The sequence below is a fragment of the Phascolarctos cinereus genome, unplaced genomic scaffold (assembly GCF_003287225.1).
Source record: "Phascolarctos cinereus isolate Bilbo 61053 unplaced genomic scaffold, phaCin_HiC Scaffold_9;HRSCAF=440, whole genome shotgun sequence".
Lineage (NCBI taxonomy): Eukaryota > Metazoa > Chordata > Mammalia > Diprotodontia > Phascolarctidae > Phascolarctos > Phascolarctos cinereus.
Genome location: NW_027556402.1, coordinates 247855070 through 247873538, shown reverse-complemented (window position 1 = coordinate 247873538; position 18469 = coordinate 247855070). Strand labels below are relative to the sequence as shown.

The 18469-nt window shown below is 36.5% G+C and overlaps 3 protein-coding genes across 3 annotated transcripts; all 3 read left to right on the top strand.

Moving 5' to 3' along the window:
* The first annotated feature begins 622 nt into the window (after nt 1-622).
* On the top strand, nt 623-1588 carry LOC110199568 (olfactory receptor 8U9-like). Its single transcript, XM_020974442.2, has one exon. It carries the CDS (start codon nt 632-634, stop codon nt 1586-1588), a length of 957 nt encoding a protein of 318 aa, XP_020830101.1. The 5' UTR covers nt 623-631.
* Nucleotides 1589-5890: 4302 nt separating this feature from the next.
* On the top strand, nt 5891-11555 carry LOC110199646 (olfactory receptor 5AL1-like). Its single transcript, XM_020974526.1, has 2 exons — nt 5891-6823; nt 11529-11555. Exons 1-2 carry the CDS (start codon nt 5903-5905, stop codon nt 11553-11555), a joined length of 948 nt encoding a protein of 315 aa, XP_020830185.1. The 5' UTR covers nt 5891-5902.
* Nucleotides 11556-16540: 4985 nt separating this feature from the next.
* Nucleotides 16541-17500, top strand: LOC110199567 (olfactory receptor 5AL1-like). Its single transcript, XM_020974441.1, has one exon. It carries the CDS (start codon nt 16550-16552, stop codon nt 17498-17500), a length of 951 nt encoding a protein of 316 aa, XP_020830100.1. The 5' UTR covers nt 16541-16549.
* The last annotated feature ends 969 nt before the right edge of the window (nt 17501-18469 follow it).

Sequence of the window (18469 nt, the reverse complement as noted above, 5' to 3'; positions counted from 1 at the left end):
AGCAAAATTCAGGGTGATAAATAGTATGTGTGTGTGTGTGTGTGTGTGTGTGTGTGTGTGTGTGTGTGTGTGTGTAACAAAATAAGCTTGAATTTACATGTCCAATTGATATAGGGACAGAGAGGAGTGGGGAAGAGTGAGAAATACTGAAAGAAAAGACAGAGACAGACAGAGACAGAGACAGAGAGAGAGAAACTGAAAACAAATAGCAATAATGGTAACTACACAAAGTACCTGTCAACAAAAACAAATATGAATTTATTATATACTGAGGGTAATGCAGCATTACACATTGGAAAAACTCTAAGACTTGTAGTAATAGCCAAGTCTCTAAGCTATGTATGCTGACATTTTTTAGGTGAACAATCTTGGAAAACTCACGTACTCTGTGAGCCTGTTTTACCTAATAGTAAAATGGATATAATAATCTTTACATTGCCTATCTCACTGCATTTTACTGAGGCAAAAACTTGATAAAATTAAAAGAAAATAAAAAAAATGCTTTCTTAACACGACCACTTATTGTTAGCTATAATAATGGCGGCAGGGATTAAGAACATTATGAAGCTAGAAGAACCTGAAATTGAACTTCTTTTATTTCGTCCCTCCTCCAGGCTCCCAGATGGAATAAATGGCTGAGATTAATTTTACCCAGGTGACTGAGTTCATTCTCTTGGGCATCACTGACAAGCAGGAGCTGAAGATGCCCCTCTTCCTGGTGTTCTTCTTTATCTATGGGTTCACAGTAGTGGGCAATCTGGGTCTCATCATAATCATCAGAATGGACGCACGGCTAACAACCCCAATGTATTTCTTCCTAAGTCACCTCGCTTTTGTTGATTTCTGTTATTCTTCATCTATTACTCCCAAAATGTTGGGGAATTTTTTGTATGAGAAAAATACTATTTCTTTCAATGCGTGTGCTGCCCAGCTAGGTTGCTTTCTTGCCTTCATGACAGCAGAATGCTTGCTGCTAGCTTCCATGGCCTACGATCGCTACGTGGCCATTTGCAATCCTTTGCTTTATATGGTTCTGATGTCTCCTAAAATCTGTGTTCAGCTTGTAACTGTACCTTATATCTACAGCTTTCTGGTTGCATTATTCCATGTTATCCTTACATTCCGCCTCTCTTACTGTGGTTCCAACATTATCAATCATTTCTATTGTGATGACATGCCTCTCTTGAGGCTGTCCTGTTCTGACACCCACTCCAAACAGATATGGATCTTTGCCTGTGCAGGGATCATGTTTATCTCTTCTCTTATGATTGTCTTTGTCTCCTACATGTATATTATCTCTTCAATTCTAAAGATGCAGTCAGCTGAGGGCAGGCGCAAAGCCTTCTCCACCTGTGGCTCACACATAGTGGCTGTCACCATTTTCTATGGGACCTTGATTTTTATGTACTTACAGCCCAGCTCAAACCATTCCCTTGATACAGATAAAATGGCCTCAGTCTTTTATACTGTGATCATTCCCATGTTAAATCCTTTGATCTACAGTTTAAGAAACAGAGAAGTGAAGGATGCTTTGAAGAGGGCCTTAAGCGATAGTAATCATGGTCTTATAAAAAAAATAATACATTGATTTAGGAAACTGTTTTCTCTTTTTCTTATTGTTTTGCACATTATAACAAGATAGAAAAGTAAACCAGCTTTACTGAGGGAAAATACTCAGAAAAGAAGGGACAGTCAGAAAGGATTGGCATAAAGTGAATGCCTTATCCACTGGCATCCTGAATGGAGTTAGGTGCCCTGGAAGCCTCCATGCACTTATTCCTGGGAAATCCAGGGCTGGTGATGTCCATAACTCTCCATTTCTTCACCTGACCTCTGATCTAGTTTGTCTTCATAAAAGTAACCTTGGCCCCATGCTGAACCTCAAATTTGGGGTAGGATGGGGTTTGGAGGCTACAGACAAGCTTCTGCTCTAGACGAAAGTCTCAATAGAAGCAGGATGGAGCTGATAGGAGACCAAAATTGTATAGATTCTTATAGGCTCCTTGTTCAAATGAATCAATTACTTATTTTTAAAAGCATTTGATATTCCTTAGTGCTGTGATCGTGTCTCCAGGTCTTGCAGGTGCTTGGAGAGAGCTAACTGAGTGCTGGTTCTGGAATTTTCCTTGAGCCTTCATAAAGACCCTTTGGCAAGCCCCATCTTTTTCACCAGCAGATTACAAGAACATCTGAGAGGAAGTAAGCATTGTACCTGAGGGCCAAAGCCTACCACATTCCCTTCCATGCCGTTCCTCAAAGAGAGCTGCATTGTTGGCATCCTATGACAGCATCATTCCTACTGAAAAACAAAAACAAGCAAACAACAACAGTGAAAGAAAAACAAAAACCTATGGCTCCAGGACTGGCCTGGAATAAAGAGAATTGTCCTGACGGCTTAATCGCTAGGTTATTTTTCCCCCACTGAAGCCCAGGCTTTCTCAGAAAGAACTGGCTGTACTGAAGAAGGAAGTAGGGGCAAACAGGAAGAGGGATTGTGAAACAGCACCCGAGTGTTCATTGTCTCCTACATGTATATTATCTCTGCAATTCTAAAGATGCAGTCAGCTGAAGGCAGGTGCAAAGCCTTCTCCACCTGTGGCTCACACATAGTGGCTGTCACCATTTTCTATGGGACCTTGATTTTTATGTACTTACAGCCCAGTTCAAACCATTCCCTTCCAATTGTCTCTGAAGGCCTAATGAAACTTCTTGACATACTCCCTTCTCCTGCCTGTTTTGTTTTATTCAGGACAGAGTCACGTTTAAAAAATAATAGCTGACATTTCTAGAGCCCTTCACAGTTTACAAAATGCTTCCTTCACAACTATACAGGGAGTAATGGTGCCACCAGTGACCACCCCAAAGCCTTACATCTAGAAACAAATGGAGCTGGGGATTAGAAGCTGATCTTTTGGAACTACAGTAAACTTTAGGACGTAGAGTATTAGAGACAGAACCTTAGAGATCATCTCTATTCCAAGGATTATAAATTTAGGGTTCATAGTCCATGGATAGATTTTACAAGGTTCTTAATTTTTTAACATATTTTAAAATACATTTCAATCAAATTGTTTTCTTTGTAAGCCTAGATATCTTATGTTATACCTTTAAAAACATTATTCTGAGATGGGGTTAAAGGATTGACCAGACTGCCAAATGTGTCTGTGAAAAAAAAAAAAAAGATCAAGATCTTTTCTAATCCAACCTCCCTATTTTGAAGAGGAGGAATTGAGGCTGAGGGAAGTTATGTTTCACCCAAAATCAAATGAGTGAAAATTAGGAAAACCAGAAACCTCCTTTGCTCCCCACTGTTATACCACAATGTCTTTGTTTAAATCTCTTCAGTGATATGGAGCTCAGTACCCCATAACCCAACCTATTTCCTGATTAAGAGCACATAAATTACTACCTTATGCTAAATTCCCAGGAAAAGGTCTCATGGTACTATTCAAGAAATGCTAGGCCAACAAAATTTAATGAGGTCTTCAGAATATTCATGGTGTTTGTTCATATCCATTGTTCTCTGTAATAATAGGCTAAATTGAAGAGGTAGATGTCCAGACCTAAGTCATACTCATGCTATTTCCATGAAAAAAACGAAGTCTTAGGAAATGGAAAAAGGGACAGAGAGTAGTCTCTTGTTTTGAGACACACTACCTTAGTTCCATAGTAGCCTTGCCTTGGTTGACCTTTTAGATGCATAGATTATGAAATATTCTTTATAAAAACACAATGTAAGAAGAAATTGCAAGATGATCCAGAAAACAGTAACCTGTAGCTTTAGGATTTGTGATGGAATGTCAAGAACACTGCCTCTGGGGTCACATGACCTGGATCAAACTATCACCTGTGACACTCACTGCCTGTGTTTGACTTTAGTGAAGTCATTTGACATCAATGGGCCTCATTTCTTCATCTATAAAACCAGAACTTTGGACTAGATAAGTTCTGAGGCCCCTTTCAGCTCTACATCTATAATTCTATTGTCTTGAAGTCAGTTAAAATAAGTCCAAAATCTATGTTTTTCCTATAGCACATACCTGTGCTCCATGTCACCTGATCCTGTCACCTAAGGGGCAAGTCCCATCGATCTACCTACAATTTCCTCACTACTCTCAGTCTGAAAATTTATCTTTTTCATTCTCGGAACACAGGTCCCTGTTTCCCAATTCTACAACTATAAGTCCTATTTGTTTGGCAGTCAGAATAAACAGAATGCTTTCCCCACAACAATCTTGTGAGATATATATCACAAATATAATAATATTGTCCCATTATACAAATGAAAAAATCAAGGCTTCAAGTAGATAAATAACTTGCTTAGTTTCACTAGCAATTATTGAAGCCAGAATTTGAACCCAAGTTATCAGAATCCAATATCAATGATCTTTCTGCTATACCAGACACCCTACTCAAATCTCAGAAGGGAATCTCTTTTGATAACTTCTCTTTCTGTTGCCTATGGGTGAATCATTACAATTATTTCTTCAGAGAAATGATGTAATATAGGAATAAGGTCCCAAAGGAGTCAAGATATCTCAGAAAAATGTACTCAGGTTCCCTACAGTCTCACAAGCATTGGTGTTCACAATGTCTGGAGTCCCTCAGGTATGTTCAGGTCTATGAGATTTTGTTAGAACTAATATGTCATTTCTTTAATGTGTTCAAAGAAAGTAGGCAGAATCAGCTAGATGAGAAGAATTAACATTAATAGATAGGTCAAAAATAATATGACATTTTTCTGATGTCCTAGAAACTTCGAGAACTTTAGTTCTGAGAAACTTTAGTTTCTCAGAATCATTTTTTTGTATTTTGGGGTTATCCGTAATATTTTTTTTCTTTTCTACTCTTAAATTATGATTTAGTACTGTAGGTAACACATTCTGAAGGTTATATACAGAGTCAGAAATACAACAATTGTATTACTTTTACCCTGAAATCCCTTTCTTCCCTCAGCCCTACTCCAGGATCTCTTGCCATGGGAAACTTTCAATATTGGGGGAGAGGGTATATATGAGAAGAATAAAATAAAATTTTGCATTTTTGATGTTTTATAGTTTATAAAGCAATTTTCCATTCATGGGCTCATTTGATTTTTACCAAGAACCCTGTGAGAGAAGCAATGTAGGTAATATCATACTAGTTTCATAACAGTGGAAAGTGAAGAATAGAGAGGATAAGTGACTTACATGTTCAGTGTCACAGAGAAAACAAATGGCAGAGAGACCACTGGAACAAGGTCTTCTGATTCCAGCTCCAGAGATCTACAGTATCACTTCTTACGTCCAATCCCCAGGCATTATACTTTCCCTTAAAAACTTGCTAGTATTTGTCATCCATGAATGAATGAATACTTTTGACTCAAAAACTTAGAAATTTAGCTTGGACCACCATTTGGTACAGTAGAAAGGTCACTGGATTTGGATTCTGAAGATCTGGTTTTTAAGCTAAGATTTATCTCTCACTCCCTGGATAACATTGGACAATTCTCCACCATGAGTCTCATTTTCCTTTCCTAAGAAATGAAGGTTTTGAACTAGATGATTTCTGAAGTCTTTTCTAGCTCTAATTCCCATGACCTATCCCTTTTTTTCAGTGTCATAGACAGTTTTGAATTGTTTGGAATGTTGATTGAATTGTTAAATATGCATTTGTAAGATTCAAATTAATTTCTTCTTTAATAGGAGGTCTGAAGATTTTTTTTAAATAAAATTTCCATCTGGAGAAATTCCTCCTGGTACTAAAATATTAGAATAGCTCCAACTGAAATTATTAGACCTTGTCAAGTATCCCTGGATCAGGAGGCACCTTCTAGTATTCCACTGGTCACAATCCAAACCAAGCTGATTTAGTGGACTTTTGCTCTGGTGAGTTTTGGATGCTACACTTCAACACACGTTCCATGGCCAAAAACAATCATTCTTTGCTGACTGAATTCATTCTCCTGGGACTCACAGACAGGACAGACCTCCAAGCCCTCTTCTTTGGGGTTTTTCTAATAATCTACATGATCAGTGTTGTGGGAAACCTTGGTTTGATTGTCTTAATCCAAATCAGTCCTCAACTTCATACCCCCATGTATTTTTTCCTCAGTCATCTGGCTTTTGTTGACTTCTGCTATACCTCCTCCATCACCCCAAATATGTTGGTGAATTTCATGCAGGAGGTTAAAAGAATAAGTTTCTTTGCATGTGCCATCCAAGTGGGATGCTTCATCACTTTTGTGGTCTGTGAAATGTTTCTCCTCTCAGTCATGGCCTATGACCGTTATGTGGCCATCTGCAACCCCTTACTCTACACAGCTGTTATGTCTCAAAAAGCCTGTATCCCAATGGTTATCAGTACATATACTTATGGCTTGTTTGTTGGAATCCTACAGACCACTTTTACATTCCATTTGTCTTTCTGTGCCTATAATGTAATTAATCACTTCTACTGTGATGATGTGCCCTTGGTAGCCTTGGCCTGTTCTGATACTCATGTCAAAGAAATGTTGCTGTTTGTCATTGCTGGTTTCAACACTCTTCTCTCTCTTCTAATTGTCCTCATCTCCTATGTGTTTATCCTTATTTCTATCCTGAAGATCAACTCTACTAAGGGAAGACAAAAAGCCTTTTCTACCTGTTCTTCCCATCTAATATCCATCACCATATTTTATGGTACAATTATCTTCATGTACCTTCAGCCCAAATCGAGTCATTCCTTGAATACTGATAAAATAGCCTCCCTTTTCTACACAGTGATTATTCCCATGCTGAACCCCCTCATCTACAGCCTGAGGAACAAGGAAGTGAAAAATGCCTTGCAGAAAGTTGTAAGGAAAGTAGTTTCCACAACACTGCATTGTTCATAGAGTTCTCAACTTTAGTCATGAGAATAGCTTGCAATTGTTGCTTTGCACACTTAACTATTTATATGATTTCTAGGCAAGCCATTTTAAATTAATTTTCATCTGCAAATTAGTCCAGAGTTGTTTTAAGGAAGGATGCCAGCCTTAGAACATAGGTGTCATTCTCAAGTCCTGACTCTCACATGCCATATCGAATCTGCTTCCAAGGCCTGTTGATTTCACCTTTGCAACATCTCTAGAATATATTGCTTTGCCTCCTATGATACTTCCATCACCCTGCATCCAACCCTCATCACCTCACATTTGGACAATTGCAATATCGTATTTGTGGATCTAAATATCTGAAATCTCTTCTCCACTCTAATCTATCCTCCATTCAGCTACCAAAGTGATTTTCCTAAAGTGTGTCTAATCATAACCCTCTCTCCAGTTCAATATAAAATCCAGTGGCTCTCATCACCACTGGGATTAAATATAAAATTCTTTGGTATTCAAAGCCATTTATAATTTAACCTCTTACAATATCCTCCCCCAACCCTTTCCAGTCTCCTTTAACCTTATATCATCCCTACCTACTCTTCAATCCAGTGACATTGGCCTCCTTGTTGTTTCCTGAATAAAATGCTTCATCTCTAGGGTCTGTGCAAATTCTCTAGCTGTTCCCCATATCTAGAATACCCTTCTTACTCATCTCTACCTCCTGGTTCCTTCAAGTACTAGGTGAATTCTATATTCCATAGAAAGCCTTTTCCCAATCCTTCCTTCTGTTGATTGTATCCAATTTTTCCTATGTATTACATGTTTGTACATATTTGTTTGCCGGTTATCTCCTTCATTTGCTTGTAAGCTCCTCAAGAGCAGTGCCTGTCTTTTGCCCTTCTTTATATCCTCAGCACTTAGCACAGTGCTTGGCACTCATTAGTACTTAACAAATGCTCATGGAGAAACTGACTGTATGAATATTTTATTATTAGACCATCACTAAATAAATTGATTTCAAAATAACAAATAGGCCCATTTAATAACGCATACTTGCATTCAAAAAATAATCTCTATCACAAGAAAGGTGCAGTTTTAGGGATGCAAAGATGTCTTCATTTTAGAAAATCATGATGTAAAATTTAAATCTTTGAGATGACATGGGAAAAAATAAAATGTTGCTCTACAATTTCCTTGTTGATATATTTTACTCTTGTTCTTCCATGAACTTCCTCATATGTATTATAAACCTTGCTGTTGGTTTCTGTGTGATACTCATTTTCAGAGTTGTTTGGAGATATCTGTGTCCTATGTCTCTAGGTTATACACCACAACCCATAGAATACTGATATTGAAAATATATTCCCATGTGATATTCATCATCATATTTTATGGCACAACCATCCTCATAAACCTTTAGCTAAAATCGAGTCATTCCTTTGACACTGATAAAATAGCCTCTGAATCTACACAGTAATTATTCCTATGTTGAACCCCCTCATCTACAACCCTAGGTACAAGGAACCTTTTAGGGATTGTGGGGTGGAGTTTGGTACCACTGAAGGAACTTTGCAATTTCCTCAAGGCAATCCATTACATTTCTTTTTCAGTGTTGGGTCTGATTCTTTGTCCATTTGCACTGTCTGTCCTGGATGTGCCTCCTAATGCACAATTACTATGCATTGTCCATTCAACCTGGTGTAATAATCTGGGCAATAGAAAATCTTTATACATTTGTTAATTTCCACATGAGTAGTTAGACCCAACTCTTAGATCTCTTCCAGGAGACCTTTAGAGTTCTAGGACTTGATGCAACCTACCCAATGTTACCCACAAACAAAAATATCTGGAGGAACTTGGCATCTACAGGAAGCTTCTTATTAAACATATATTCTCCACTGCATTTGTTCCATCAGAATAGAAAATACCTTTTCATGAATTTTGTTCCCTTACTTTGTGAATATTTTAATATTTGAATTAGACAATTACCAGGCTAATTTGGACACTATATAGACTGTGAATTGTGAGGGGGAAAAGAAAGTATAATATAGCATAACATCATAGAATATAATAGCATAATGGTTAAAACTCTCCATTCATCTGTGCCTCTGCAAACATTACCTTATTGAAATAGTGCTCTATTTTTTTTTTCAATTCTACTAATCTTCAGGGCAAGTGAATAATCAAAAAGGTATTCCATTGCTATATTGTGGTGCTGTAATGCCTAAAATTGGTAATGTGCTTCTTCAAACACCCAGAGCACCACTGCTTAAGGCAGGCTTAAGAAGGAATCTAGTTGATTGGACCAAATTTATTCAGCAAAATACTTTCCCAGGCAATGAAGAGAAAGAAAAACAACATGCAAATATTCCTTGGCCTTCCTTCAAGATCCTGCTGACTTTCCAGCTTAAATGTGATCAAGACCAGAGAATGCCTTGGCCTCCCCATAACCCATTCTCCTAACTCTTCCGTATTCAAGTGCATAATAACCACTGCACTGTACTCCTGCATTCAGTCTCTCCTTTACTCATCTTTTTCTTCCAGTTCATCTCAGAGAACCCAGAGGTAAACAAAGGATTCTAAAGCTCTTTTTACCGTCTCTGCAGAGGAGGCACCAGTTAGACAATGTTAGAAAGAAAAAAAAAGAAAGAAACTTGGAAGCTTTTAGGCTTTATTATTAGAATTCTTTCAATTTTAGGTACCCTATTTTAAAAAGATCATTTAAATTTGAATAATTAAAAATAATTTAATCATAATTATTTTAAATAATCAGTATTAAAAATATATAATTATATCAACAACATATTAATACCAACAGTATTATGTTATTCATATGTATACTTAGTTTAATGATAATTAATTTTAATAAATTAATAATAACATTTTAATAATCTGAAACTAGTCACACACACACAGACATACACAATCACACATATACCCTCCTGAGTAAAATCAAAGAGAAAAAACATACAAATAATTTTTAAAAGAAAATATTTTAACACCAAAATTATAGGAAGTCAAAACTGTGGGTAACAAGAGGCCAATGTTAGGTATAAACGAATGTTAGGTATAAATGAATATTCCCATGATTGATTTGTTCAAGAAGTGGATTAGAAGACATTTTCCAGGAAATAAAGGGAAAAGGAGGTGGTGCTAACACATAGCAAGAGATAATGATAAAAGAAAATGTTAAATGAATGATAAAAGTGCCTCATATGTATACGCTCAATATTTGAAAAGACCTAGAAACAGGCCTCCAATGTATTGCTCATGTGCCCTGTGGAAGGTTTATATTAGGATATGAGAAAGAATAGTGTTATAGGTAAAGCAACTGAGACTCAGAGAGATTAATGATTTTCTTAGGGTTATAGTGTGTCAGTGTTACAACAGGTATCAAATGTTAGATTTGAACACATCACCTGAATCCAATAGCTTTGCTACAATGCCTGCTGTAAACAACTAGAATATTATCATATTTTCCCTTCCTTTCCTTTTCCTTCCTTCTTTCCTTCTTTCCCTTCTTCCTTCCTCTTTCCTTCTTTCCTTGTTTTCTTCCTTCCATCCTTTCTCCCTCTTTATTTCCTTCCTTCCTTCTTTTTCTTCCTTCCTTCCTTTCTTCCTCCATTCCTTCTTCCCTTCCTTCCTTCCTTCCTTCCTTCCTTCCTTCCTTCCTTCCTTCCTTCCTTTTTTTTAAATTCAGTTTCATTTTTCTTTCTATTTATTTTGTTATTATCATTCTATGTATCATTGCCCTGATTTTGCTTACTTCACATTACATCATGTCAAAGATTGTGGATTTAGAGGTAGAAAGGAATTCAGACACCATTTCATCCACTCTCTGCATTTTATGAATTAGCACAGTGAGACTCAAAGTTGAAGTGATTTTTCCAAAGTCATAGGGTAGCAAGGTAAACCAAGGATTTCAACCCAGATTTGGTGATTCCAATCCACAATCTGTCCATTGTATCATATCCATCTTCCCATTTTTTAATCTTAATTCTTTATGTAAGTAATTTCTTATGCCACAGTAATACTCCATTATATTTATATTTGGAAAATAGTTTGGCCCTTCCTCAACAGATGAAGACGTAATTTGTTTCCGGTTCTTTGCTACATCAAAATAGTCATAGAATGAGTACCTTGATTTAGATGATATGTTTATTTATATCTTTGGGGGTATATGCCTTGTTCTGCAAACTTTAGGTCAAAGGATGTTAATATTTAATTTTTGTTAAATAATAAATATATTTTCTTGGTATTTCTCTGACCCCATCTTCCTTTCTGTCTGTATGTCTGTCCCCCCGTCTCTATCTCTCCTTCTCCTTCACTTACCCCTCCAGTGCATTACCTAGCAACTAGTATTGGCATGATGAAAAAAACTAAACTGAGTCAAATTTATAGCAATAATAACCATTTCTCATTTGATAAACGTTCAAAGGATATAAACAGACAGTTTTCGGACAAAGAAATCAAAGGTATCTATAGTCATATGAAAAATGCTTTAAGTCACTATTGATTAGAGAAATGAAAATTTAAACTACTTTGAGCTACCACCCCACACCTATCAAATTGGCTAATTTGAAAGAAAAGGAAAATAACAAATGTTGGAGGGCATGAGGGAAAATTAAAATAATGCACTGTTGGTGAAGTTGTATACAGATTCAGTCATTTTGGAGAGCAATTTGGAACTATGCCAAAGGGCTATAAAACCATATATATTATTTGAATGAGAAATACCATTAACCATTTCTCTATAACAATTTTATAAAAGGAAAAGGCCCTTTAGGTACACAAAATATTTATAGCAGCTTTCTAGTGATGGCAAAGAATTGGAAATGGAGGGGATGTCCATCAATTGGGGAATAGCTGAGCAAGCTGTTGTATATGATTGTGACGGAATACTAATATGAGAACACTGCACACATTAATAGAAATATTGTATGATGATCTACTATAAATAACTTAGCTATTCTCAGCAACACAATGATCCAAGACAATTCTTAAAGACTTAGGAGGAACGGTTCTGTCCATCTCCACAGAAACAACTGGTGGAGCCTGAATGTAGATCAAGGATGTTTTTTCTTTACTTTATTTTTCTTTTGTCTTTTTTTTTTTTGGTTTGTGCTTTCTTTCAAAGCATGACTTACATGGAAATGTGTTTTTCATGGCTATATATGTCAAATTGCTTTCTTTCTCAGTGAGGGGGGAGAGGAACGAGAGGGAGAGAATTTGGAATGCAAATTTAAAAAAAAAAGAATGTTAATATTGTTTTTACATGTAATTTGGAAAATTTAAAAAAAAAGAAAAAGACAAAAAGCAAGCATGGTATGAAGGACTGGGGAGGGGGGTGTTGAGAATACCACCCTATTCCATTTCTCTCGAACACTTCAACAGTATCATGTTCATTTCTGAGAACTACATTTTAAGAAGGACGTTGATAAGAGGAGAAGACAATGAAGCTGATGAAGTGTATCAGGACTATCATATGAAGATTGGCTGAAGAGTATGAGGATATTTAGCTTGGAGAAAGAAAATTTAAGGGCAATATAAGAGTTATTTTTAAGCAACTGAAGAACTATCTTCTGAAAAGAGGGATAAGAGTTGCTCTTCTGTGTTCCAGAAGACTAGAGTGGGAATAAATGGGTGCATGTTAGAAAAGGGGCAGGTTTTCACAAGGTACAAGGAAAACAAATGTCTAACACTTAGGGCTAATCCAAACTAGAATAGGCTGCCCCAGGAAACAATGGATTCCTTTTAGTGGAGATCTTGAAGCAAAAGTTGGACTACCTCTTGCCAAGGATTTTGTGAAGAGGATTTCTGTTTGGGAAAGAGCTGAACTAGATGGCCTCTGAACGAATTGTGTGGTGGTAAACATTTAACAACCACTTTTCCAGGCGGGGAAAAAAAAAAGTCTTGACATACTGATTTCCAGACTGTTAACGCTCATACTCAAAAACTAATAACTGGCTCTGAAAAGTAGAGCTGAGCTGCCCTTGCTTCTCACTTATATTTTATGATTCTATGAACTATAATATAATGTATGAAGTGGTATCCAAGGGTTAATGTGCCTCCATTGCAAGAGACTACTGGAGTCAGCTCTAACCCCTCAAAAGACCTGATTATTGAATTGTCATTGTGAGCATTTACACCTCAGAAATTGGCGAGCTTGATTTACTCTTTTATTGATTATCTAGACTTAAGAAAGCATCAAAAATGCTTTTGAAACTTAAAAGTTTGTGTACATACTTTAAAAAAATTAGTTCTTAAACATTTATTGGCACACTTTTATATTATTCTACCAACATTGCTTGAACTCACCAGAAGTCCAGTAGAAAGCTAGTAGTGAAGTCATCACCAAACTTGAGGCCAGGAGACTGTAGGTTACTAATGATAACTGACGTTTCTATAGCACTTTAAGATGTCCAAAGTGTTTTGCATTCGTTATTTCATTTGACTCCATTCTTCTTAGTCACCCATTAAGAACACCTGAAGTTGAAAAGCAGAAAAGGAAATATTCCTAGAACACTTCACAGTTTACAAAATGTTTCATTCACAGCAATATGGGGAGGAAAAATGCCACTATTGTATAGAAGAAGGAAGTTTCAAAGCTTTAATGACCTGCCCAAGGCTCCATTTCTAGAATCAAGTAGAGTTTAGAAGTTAAGCATTTGGAGCTATAGAGAACCTTAAAGCACAGAATGTCAGAGCCAGACAGGACCTTCAAGATCATCTAATCCAAAGATTCTTAATGTGAGGCTCATAGGATAGAATTTAAGGGATCCTTGATTCTTTAAAATGTATTTTGAAAAAATAGTTCTTGCTAATCATGTATTTGACTTTATGTTTCTAAACATTATTCTGAGAACTGGTTCATATGCTTCACCAGACTGTCAAATGAGCCTGTGAAACAAACAAAAAAAATGTTTGGAATCCCTGCTCTAACTCCCTCATTTTGCATAGAAGGAATGGAGTCTGAGGAAAGCGGTGATTGCCCCAATATCAAACAGTTAATAATTAGCAAACCCAGATACCTTCTCCTCTCCCCACCACTATACCACAATGTCTTTGCTGAAATCTCTTCAGTGATATAGTGCTAAGTATATCACAAGCCAACCTATTTCCTGGTAAGAACACATTAATTGCATCTCATGCAAAGTTCTCAAGAGAAGGTCTCATTGTAGTTTTCAAAAAAATGTTAGACCACTAAAATTCAGTGAAGTCTTCAGAATATATATATATATATATATATATATATATATATATATATATATATATATATATATAGCGCTTGTTCATATCTATAGCTCTCTACAATAATAGGTTAAATTCAAGAGGTCTAAAAGACTCCCAGGCCAAAGTCATCATCACACCATTTCTATGAAAAATGAAGTCTTAGGAAATGGAAACAAGTGGTAGGGAGATTTTCTTGTTTTGAGAGCCACTTCCTAATTTCCACATTAGCCTTACCTTGGTTGCTTTTTTAAACTCATGGGCAATTGACTAGTATTTATAAAAACAGTTTAAGAAGAGATTGCAAGATTATCCTTGACAAAAGCAACCTGTTGCATTAGGATTTGTGGTGGAGGGCAAGTACACTGCCTCTGGGGTCATGGGATCTGGGTTAAACTATCACATGTGATACTTACTGCCCATGTTTGACTTTAGTTAAGTCCCATAACATCAGTAAGCCTCAGTTTCTTTATATATAAAGCCAGGACATTGGACAAGTTAGCTCCTGAGATCCCTTTTAGGTCTGTATCTCTAATTCTGTTGTCTTCAGGTGAGTTAAAAAAAAAGTCAAAATCTTTATTTTTCCTAGTGCACACACCTGTGCTCCATGTCACTTGACCCTTTATTCTAAGGAGCAAGTCCTGTTGATCTGCCTATCCAGTCTAAGGATTACCTTTTCAATTCTCAAAACATACATCCCTATTTCCCAATTCTACCATCATAAGTCCTAACTTTTTGGATAGCAAGATAAACAGAATGCTTTTACCTAACAATAACCTTGTGAGAAAGCGTTCACAAATATTATCCCATTATACAGATGAGAAAATCAAGGCTACAAGTAGATAAATAACTTGCTTAGTTTCACTAGCAGTTATTGAAGCCAGAACTTGAACCCAAAAAGACATCAGACCCCAACATCAGTGATCTTTCTGCTATACCACATTCCTTCCTAAATAGGTCTCATAAGGGAATGTCTTTCAACAAGCTCTTTTTCTGTTGCCTGTGGGAGAATCATTATAATTGCTTCTTCAGAAAAAAATATTTTAAATAATGATGTAATATAGGCATAAGATCCCAAAGGAATCAAGACAGCTCAGACAAATGCGGTCAGGTTCCCTATAGTCTCAAAACCATTGGTGTTCACAATGGCTGGAACTCCTCAGGTATGCTCAACTCTGTGATGATTTGTTGGAGATAAAACTAATTTGTCATTTCTTTACTGTGTTCAAAGAAAGTGGGCAGAAGGAAAGATCAACTAGACTAGACAGACAGAGTTCTTTACCATAAAAAAAGATGGGACAAGAAATAATTTGTCATTTTTCTGCTGTCCCATAATGATGGAGAACTCAAATGAAATATTTTAATTTGTCAGAATCACTTTTTTTATTTTAGGGGTTGGTTACCCATGACCTTTCTTTTTTTAAGCTTTAAGAGTACTATACTGTACTATAAGTAGCACTTTCTGAAGGTTTTTGTTGTGTTTTATTCTGAAGGTTTTCTACAGAGGCAGAGAGACAATAATTGGCATGCTGAGCCAACCTCAAAACCTCCTTCTTCCCTTAGCCCTGCTCCAGTCTCTTTTCATAGGAGAAGCTATCACATTGGGAGAGTCTGTATGATAAGAATAAAAGAAAACCTTGCATTTGTCTAATGCTTCATAGTTTACAAAACACTTTCCACCACAATCTCATTTGATTTTTACTAAGAATCCTATGAGAGAAGCAATGTTGTTAATATCATACAGGTTTTAAAGTGGTAGAAAGTGAGGATTAGAGAGCATAAGCGACTTAAAATTGTTCAGTGTCACAAAGAGAACAAATGGCAGAGAGACCATTGGAACAAGGTCTTCTGATTCCAGCTCTTACCTCTCTTCTTACCTCTAACCCCTAGACATTATACTTTCCCTTAATAACTTGCTAGTATTTGTCATCTATGAATGAATGAATACTTTTGCTTCAAAAACATATACTTTTAGCCAGGACAACCATTTGGTATAGTGGAAAGGTCACTGGATTTGGATCCTGAAGATCTGACTTTTAATCTAGCATTTGTCACTTACTCCCTGTATAACCTTGGACTTCACCATGAGTCACAGTTTCCTCACCTGAAAAATAAAGGTTTGGACTAGATGATTTCTGAAGTCTTTTCTAGCTCTAATTCCCATGACCTATCCCTTTTTTTCAGTGTCATGGACAATTTTGAATAATTTGGAAGGTGGAACGAAGTCTTAAATATGCATTCATAAGATTCAAATTAATTTCTTCTTTAATAGGAGGTCTGAGGATTTTTTTTTAAATAAAATTTCCTTCTGGAGTAATTACTCTTTGTGCTGAAAGACTCATACAGTTCCGAGTGCAATTGGCAGACTTTGTCAATATCCTTGTGCCAAGAGGCACCTTCTGGTATTCTATTGATCACAACCAAAGCCAAGATGATCTAGTGGACCCTTGCTGTGGTGAGTTTTGGATGCTACACTTCAACACACATTCCATGGCCAAAAGCAATCATTCAGTGCTAACTGAATTCATTCTCCTGGGACTCACAGATAGGACAGACTTGCAAGCCCTCTTCTTCGGGGTTTTTCTAATAATCTACATGATCAGTGTTGTGGGAAACCTTGGTTTGATTGTCTTAATCCAAATCAGTCCTCAACTTCATACCCCCATGTATTTTTTCCTCAGTCATCTGGCTTTTGTTGACTTCTTCTGTACTTCCTCCATCACCCCAAATATGTTGGTAAATTTCATGCAGAAGGTTAAAAGGATAAGCTTCTTTTCATGTGCCATCCAAGTGGGATGCTTCATCACGTTTGTGGTCTGTGAATTATTTATCCTCTCAGTCATGGCCTATGACCGTTATGTGGCCATCTGCAATCCCTTACTCTATACAGTTGTGATGTCTCAAAAAGCCTGTATCCCAATGGTTATCAGTACATATACTTATGGCTTGTTTGTTGGAATCCTACAGACCACTTTTACATTCCATTTGTCTTTCTGTGCCTATAATGTAATTAATCACTTCTACTGTGATGATGTGCCCTTGGTAGCCTTGGCCTGTTCTGATACTCATGTCAAAGAAATGTTGCTGTTTGTCATTGCTGGTTTCAACACTCTTCTCTCTCTTCTAATTGTCCTCATTTCCTACGTGTTTATTCTAATTTCTATCCTGAGGATCAACTCTACTAAGGGAAGACAAAAAGCCTTTTCTACCTGTTCTTCCCATCTAATATCCATCACCATATTTTATGGTACAGTTATCTTCATGTACCTTCAGCCCAAATCGAGTCATTCCTTGGATACTGATAAAATAGCCTCCCTTTTCTACACCGTGATCATTCCAATGCTGAACCCCCTCATCTACAGCCTGAGGAACAAGGAAGTGAAAAATGCCTTGCAGAAAGTTATAAGGAAAGTAGTTTCCACAGCACTGCATAGTTCATAGAGTTCTGGACCTCAGACAGGAGACTACTTTTCAATTCTTGCTTTGGACGCAACTATTTATATGATTGTAGGCAAACCATTTTTGTTTCATTTCATTCATCTGTAAATTGGTAGTTTTAATCATTGTGCTGTATACTGCCCCAAGTTGTCATCCTCAACTCCTCCATCAGAGTAGCAAATACCTTTTCATAATTTTGTTTTCTTTGCTTTGTGAATACTTTAATATTTGAATTATATAATTAATTAACAAGCTAATTTGGGCAACACAGACTTTAAATTGCAACTAAAAGGTATAATACATAATAACATAATAGAATATAATAACTTGATGGTTAAAACTCTACATATATCTGTGCCTCTCTATACACAACCTTATTTAAATATTGTTTTATTTATTTATTTACTTTTACTAATCTTCAGGGTAAGTGAAGGATAAGAAAGGCATATTGTGGTGCTCAAATGCCTAAAGTTTGTAACGTGCTTCTTCAAATAATCGAAGCACTACTACTTGTGACAGGAACAAAAAGGAATTTAATTGGTTAAAAAACAGTATTGTACACCTCTTTTTTTACCAGTCACTGGAAATACTAGCTACACAATATAAAAGAAAAGGAAACCTGAAAGCTTTCAGGCTACATTCTTAGAGTGCTTTCAATTTTAGGCACCAGATTTGATGGTCATTTTAATGATCTTAACTGGCCACATGCAAACACATGCACACAAACACACACACACACACACACACACACACCACCACTACCATGAACAACAACACTCCTCTCCTGCACAACACACCAAAAACAACCAAAAATCCCATACAAATAACTTTTAAAAGAAATTATTTTAACACAAAAACTACAGGAAGTCAAAATTATGTGTGATTAGGGGCCAACAGAGAAATACATATTAGGTATAAATGAATTATAGAATATTTCCATCATTGATTTGCTCAAGAAGTAGATTAAAAGAC

What these genes read in the sequence shown, in the direction of transcription:
- LOC110199646 (XM_020974526.1), top strand. Translation starts at nt 5,903, where the DNA reads ATGGCCAAAAACAATCATTCTTTGCTGACTGAATTCATTCTCCTGGGA. An exon ending in TGCAGAAAGTTGTAAGGAAA is followed by an intron (nt 6,824 to 11,528) that starts GTAGTTTCCACA and finishes ACTATGCCAAAG; the next exon opens with GGCTATAAAACCATATATAT.
- LOC110199567 (XM_020974441.1), top strand. Translation starts at nt 16,550, where the DNA reads ATGGCCAAAAGCAATCATTCAGTGCTAACTGAATTCATTCTCCTGGGA.
- LOC110199568 (XM_020974442.2), top strand. Translation starts at nt 632, where the DNA reads ATGGCTGAGATTAATTTTACCCAGGTGACTGAGTTCATTCTCTTGGGC.